This window comes from Dendrobium catenatum, unplaced genomic scaffold (assembly GCF_001605985.2).
Source record: "Dendrobium catenatum unplaced genomic scaffold, ASM160598v2 original_scaffold_201124, whole genome shotgun sequence".
Classification (NCBI taxonomy): Eukaryota; Viridiplantae; Streptophyta; class Magnoliopsida; order Asparagales; family Orchidaceae; genus Dendrobium; species Dendrobium catenatum.
This window is the reverse complement of record NW_021519540.1, coordinates 114,763-120,762: the sequence shown is the minus strand read 5'-3', so window position 1 is coordinate 120,762 and position 6,000 is coordinate 114,763. Positions and strand designations below refer to the sequence as shown.

The 6,000-nt window shown below is 37.4% G+C and overlaps 1 protein-coding gene across 1 annotated transcript in view; it reads left to right on the top strand.

Annotated features, from left to right (window-relative positions):
- The first annotated feature begins 744 nt into the window (after positions 1 to 744).
- Positions 745 to 6,000, top strand: part of LOC110098175 (3',5'-nucleoside bisphosphate phosphatase-like) — a 51,729-nt gene continuing 46,473 nt past the window's right edge. The window contains exon 1 of the mRNA XM_020824909.2: positions 745 to 1,187. Coding sequence (XP_020680568.1) covers positions 918 to 1,187 — 270 coding nt within the window. The 5' untranslated portion in view covers positions 745 to 917. The remainder of the gene's footprint in view (positions 1,188 to 6,000) is intronic.

Genomic DNA, 6,000 nt, shown 5'->3' with positions numbered 1-6,000 from the left:
GACATTGATCATTTAATTCAGAAAATATTTTAATTTTGATTCATCAAAATTATATTATAAATTAAAAAAGTGACAATCTTTATAAAGAGTTTTTTTAGACAGTTTTTTAATTATTTTTTAAAGCAATTTTTTTCTACAAAAATTTTAGTTATTTTTTTTTCACTGGAAAGTTGATTTCGAAAGAATTAAAAAAAGTTGTCTCAAATTCCTCTATTTAATTTCACCAATCAAGACGTATAAAAAATTTTAGTTCACTTTTGAAGTAAAGTAAACTTTCTCAATTTTGGGCGAGAACCGTTTACATCACAAGCAAGCATGCTTGACTTATACAGCCCATTGTCCCCACCACCGCACCACCATCGATTGACACTACCCTCCACCAACCACCACCGGCTGTCGACAACCACTGATTGTAGGCTGCCACAGCTGCCTACTGCCACCTGCCGCCTGTCGTCACCACCCGTTGTCAGCTACCACAGTTGGCCGCCTTCACTCGTTGCCAACCACCACCATGGACCGCCATCTTGAAACTTTACACTACTTTCACTTAATTCCAAAAAAACGAAGAATATTCACTTATATTTAATTTGCACTCATCTAAACAATTTTAAAGTATTCTTTTTACCCAATATTATTTTTATACTATATTTCTTTTTTATCAGCCAAAAGTCCCTCAACTATATAACTAAAACATATAACTTGATAATATATCAAATCATATTTTAAAAAAGTTATAGTCTTTGCGTTTATTCAATTCTCGAACCTTGTGACCTAGCTGACCTTGAGCGGTTCTTTGTTAGATCGAAGGCTCCAGTACCGTAGAGCGGATTCGTGAGAAAGGCGACATCTTCCTCTTCCACCAACCTTTGTTTTATTTTTCACTCTCCCAGACTGTTCTTCTTTTTCCGAAAGGGGCGATGGCCGGCGGCAAGAAGAAAGGAAGGGGAAAGACAAGAAAGAAGCCTCCGCCGGAGCAACTTCTCGCTTCCAGTTACATTCATGAGTGGGTCTTCCGCGAGGACTGGGAGTCTACTCAACGGACCATGGATGCAAATGAATTCTTGCCACCGCCTCAGCTGAAACGTTCTATGGGCGATCGTGTAGCCTTTGAGTTTCACTGCCATTCCAAGTGCAGTGACGGGTACCTCTCGCCATCCGCGGTCGTTGCGAGAGCCCACAGGAATGGAGTGAGCGCCTTCTCTTCCAATTACTTTACCTTTCGATCTGATTGCTGTGCTTAGTACTTTTGGTTTTTGGTTTATAATTTATGGAAAGCATGGTTTATTCTTATTTTGAGATTTCTGCTGCTTCTTCTCCTTATATTTTAGGGGCTGTTTGGCAACAAGAAGAATTTAACTCAAGTAGGATTTAGGAAATCATGTAAATCCGGATTTACTAGATCCCGTGGGTGTTAAATCTTGAAAATTGTTTGGCATGATATATGTTAAATCCTATTAAATCCTAACAAATTGTTTGACAATAGATTTCAGGATTTATACCGGTTAAGGATTTAAATGTGAACATATTCCTAACGCATAAAGAATAACTAAAAAAATTAATTTTGCATCTTTGAATTACATCAATAAGTAAACTATAAATTAAAGATAAGTTCATACAACATAATAAATCCAACTTCTATTCATATAATAGAAATTGTAAAATCAACAATGAGTACATAATCGATTAATATTGATGAGACAAATCAACTAGTATTGGACTACGAAATGTTTAATATGCTTGATGACATATAATATATCTTGCAGCGCAGAGCAATTTCATCACGATTAGAGATTTCTTTGACTCTACATGAAATCAAAAAATCATAAAATTATTACAAATTCTAATTTAAATTGTTTTTTTTTCTATGGAAATCTAAATTCTTGCTCAAGCATTTCACAAATGAATGATGATGTCTTGCCTTATCGCTTTCCCTTGAATTCTTTTTCCTTTTGTTGTATGTATATTAGGATCCTTATCAAATATTTCAACTGTCTTATTGAGTATAATGTTGCATATTTGTTTGCGGCATATTAAAATAGGGATCATGTCCATGGTACCGACCTATAAGGTTATACAAAACCGCACCTGCAAGAAAAATCTTAGCTTGACACTCAGAGGAATTTGTCACATATGAATTAATACTTGAAATGGTTCATTCTAAATTCCAATTGTTCTCTCAATTACGTTGCATAATTATGCATATAATGATTAAATAACTCGTGCTGAATAATGTATTTTGTGGATGTACTTCCATGAGAATCACTCAAGTGATATCAATATACTCGAAATAGTGCAATAAGTGTATCAATATTGGAATAACCAGAATCAACCAAATAATAACTACCTTGAGGTACTCCAAATTGTCTTTGCTCTACTGCTCATCTGAGCACACGCATATCCGCAGCTGAGCCCTCCCACCCAAAGGTCCAGATTGAAGTACCTACTCATAGTTTCTAGCGAATGTTGAAAGAACTCACACAATTATTTATATATGTGATCATGTGTTGGCCTTTGTAAAATATGCTAAGTTGTTTTTTTGTGAACATATTTTTTATGTCACTCAAATAATCGCGGTTGACTAGTAGGTCCCTTAAACGCACAAAAGCCTCATGTGATAACTTAGAGCACAGATAAGCTTGTCTTGATGACCAAACAGACATACTCCATGTATTAATGACATGTATATGACCTATCAAACATTGATCTTTTGATCTATAGTTCGTCTTTAGAGGAACTATTCTCTTCCTAGAATTGAGGGATTTAATTTAACAATTGCTTCCTTTTCTTGTAAATGCAAATGAACCATTCCATAAAGTGCATCAAGAAGTACCTCGCCTAAATAATTCGGCAATACTAAATGAGATTAAATAGTCTAAATAAAGTTTAATTGATGACAAAAATTTATATTGTTGGAATTACAAAAAGTAAATAATGCTGAAATATTACACTGTACAAACATAATTGTTAACAAAAATGATGTGAGATTATGTTGCAAGATAAAAAAGAAACCAACAGTGTATTACATAATAAGGAACTGAATGTAGTAATATCACAAACAGGTGATTCACTAAACTTGGCCAAATCATGATGAAGTTTCCAATGTACAAAAAGTAACTTGAAATACAACTGATGAAGTAACAAGAACTAAACTATGGAACGGTAATAAATGATGAAATACAAGAATGTACCAAACAAGCACAACCATTTCAATTACTACATGTAAATTGGAGATGCATGGAAACATGGGTGACAATTTACTACATATTCAATCCACACTTTTGGAAGATCTCCCTCTTCTAAGTTGATTGTAGTACGTACTATCTTAGTAGAATGTGCTTTTGTCCCAAGTGCAATATTTTCAGTGCAGATCTCAAATATTTCATATTGATGGAAAGGGTTTGCAAAAATGACCCAACTTTGGATTTTCCTTTCATTAAAAAAATATCCTATTAGTAAGTCACATGATTAATCATTGCATATGAATTTGTAATAAAAATATGATTACCTGACTAATCTCCTCCCATAGCTCCTCAGTCATAATTGGGATGTATAGCTCTTCAACCCAATCCCAACCACTTTGATTTGTTAATTGCTATAGAGTTCTAAAGTCCGCTTTCATATTTTTAGATCTTATCATGCTGGAAGCTTCAATGTACTTTGTACCTCAATGTCTATGCATTTTGGTTGGCCAGTGTTGATGGCGACGTCTTCATCTGGACTTGTTCGAGCACTAGAACTTCAACGAATAATAACTTTTTCTTTTAGTAATTTCTTCATTTTTGTTGTACAATAACGTAAGTATGATTAGTTTATTCTTTATTGGCCCAATGCTCCATATTAATCAGGTTAAAAACATAATTGAGTTATACTAATTTTTTTTACACTTCATACGACCAAGTTCAAACCGACTATTGTGTAGGTAGATGGTGTTCAATGACTCGTCACTCAAGGACTCTAAATCTTTTTGATTGTCAAACCCATGATAAGTTGATCACTTATCAAATATATGGCGCTTTAACCCGATATTATTTTTTAGTTTCTCATTTTTGGATGACGTGTCAGTTGTTGATGTTGCACCTAGTACATGCATGATTGTCAAGACTTAAATTGTAAAAGTAAGTTACTGGGAGACTTTGGCTGAATGTAATTTATTTAGCCTAAATATCTCTCTAATATACGAAAAAAATTCATATATAATAAAGGATAATTGAACTATTACCATAGCGATACATATTCTTTTATTTGCATGCAAATACACTTCAAACCTAAGGGAGCCCAATATTGCAAAACAATCAAACAAGAGGATACATCTGTTATACAACAATATAAAAAAATTATATGTTAAATTTACTTATTATGAATGTATGATTGAGTAAAATAATAATTTATTTGACATGTAAACAAATTATCATCAACAGAACTATCTCTGTTTAAATTTGAGTTCTCATGAGTTCTGATACGCCATCAAAACATTATCTTGATCGGGCACGAATCTCGATGCAAAATCAAGTTGGAACCTTCCGAAATTAAAGTTGGGACCATTTGAACTCCGATTTCAGCAAACTTACAGTCAAACTGAACGTCTCGTGAATACGAACCCAACGATACCAAATCCAACCCAATTCGAGCCCAAATGGGTCCAAATCAAGGGTTAGAAGCGTTGTTGGAAGGTTCGAATCACAATTTGGATTACTAAACGGTTTCCAAACATAACGCGCTTATAGTCGAATCGAGAGGCTCGACAAGACGAATCCAACGAGCCCAAGATCACTGAATTCCTACAGCACTAAGACATTCAAATGTCCATCAAACGGCCATGATCAAGGGATTCAACATCAGCCGTCCATCCAACCACTCCCCATTTTCCCTTGATCTCCCACCTATTTACAGGCCATGCCACTCAAAAAATCTATAGATAGAGCCCCATTTTCTCTTGAAAAGGGACCCCCAAGCCAAATGATTCAAGAGAGAGATCGGAGATCACTCTTGCCTCCTTGCTCTTCCTCAACAACTGCCTGAGTTCCGCCGGACCACCGCCTGACGTCGTTGCTCTGCCGGACCACCACTTGAGATCCTCACCTTCGCCGGACCACCACTTGAGGCCTTGAGCTCCGTCGAATCGCCACTTGAGCCCTTGAGCTCCACTGGACCACCACTTGAGGCCCTGACCTCCACCAGACCACCACTTGAGGCCCTGAGCTCCGTCAGACCACCACTTGAGGCATTGAGCTCCGCCGGACCACAACTTAAGGCCCTCACCTCTATCAGACCACCACTTGAGGCCCTGAGCTCCGCCGGACCACCACCTGAGGCTCAAACTTCTGCCTGACCATCACCTGAGGCCTAGAGTTCCGCCAGACCACCACCTAAGGCCCGAAGTTCTACCGGACCTCCACCTGAGGCCTAGAGTTCTACTAGACCGCCACTTGACACCCGGAGTAGACCCAAAGTTCCGCCAGATCACCACCTAAGTCCCGAAGTTCTACTAGACCACCATCTGACTTTGGACTTCTTCCGGACTATCGCCCGACGCTGAAGTTCCGCCAAACCAATGCCAGGCGACCAACTGACTCCTGAATTTTCAAGTAGCATGAACCTTCTGCCAGTCCACCAAGTGACGCTGTAATTTCATCCCCGTTTGCCACTAGATTTCGACTAAACGGTTGACATTTGTAATCTAAGTGCCCTCAGGGATGAGTCAGTCCATTGTAATCTACCCAATCACTAGTGGAATCATTTCAGACTGGGCCAGACCCTGTGGTTTTTCCCCTTTCCAGGGTTTTCCATGTAAAAACATCTTGTGTTCTCTGTGTGTGAGCTGGATATTCGTACAACGCTAAGACTCAGAATTTTAACTCTATCGTCTCGTATCTTCTAGCCCGCAACAAGTTCTATCCCCTAATAAACAGCATCAGTGCACATAGCATTCAAGAACATCCAGTGATTCATGCCATAATTATTTATGTTAAGCATTGCCATGAATTAATTAAAAAAAATTAG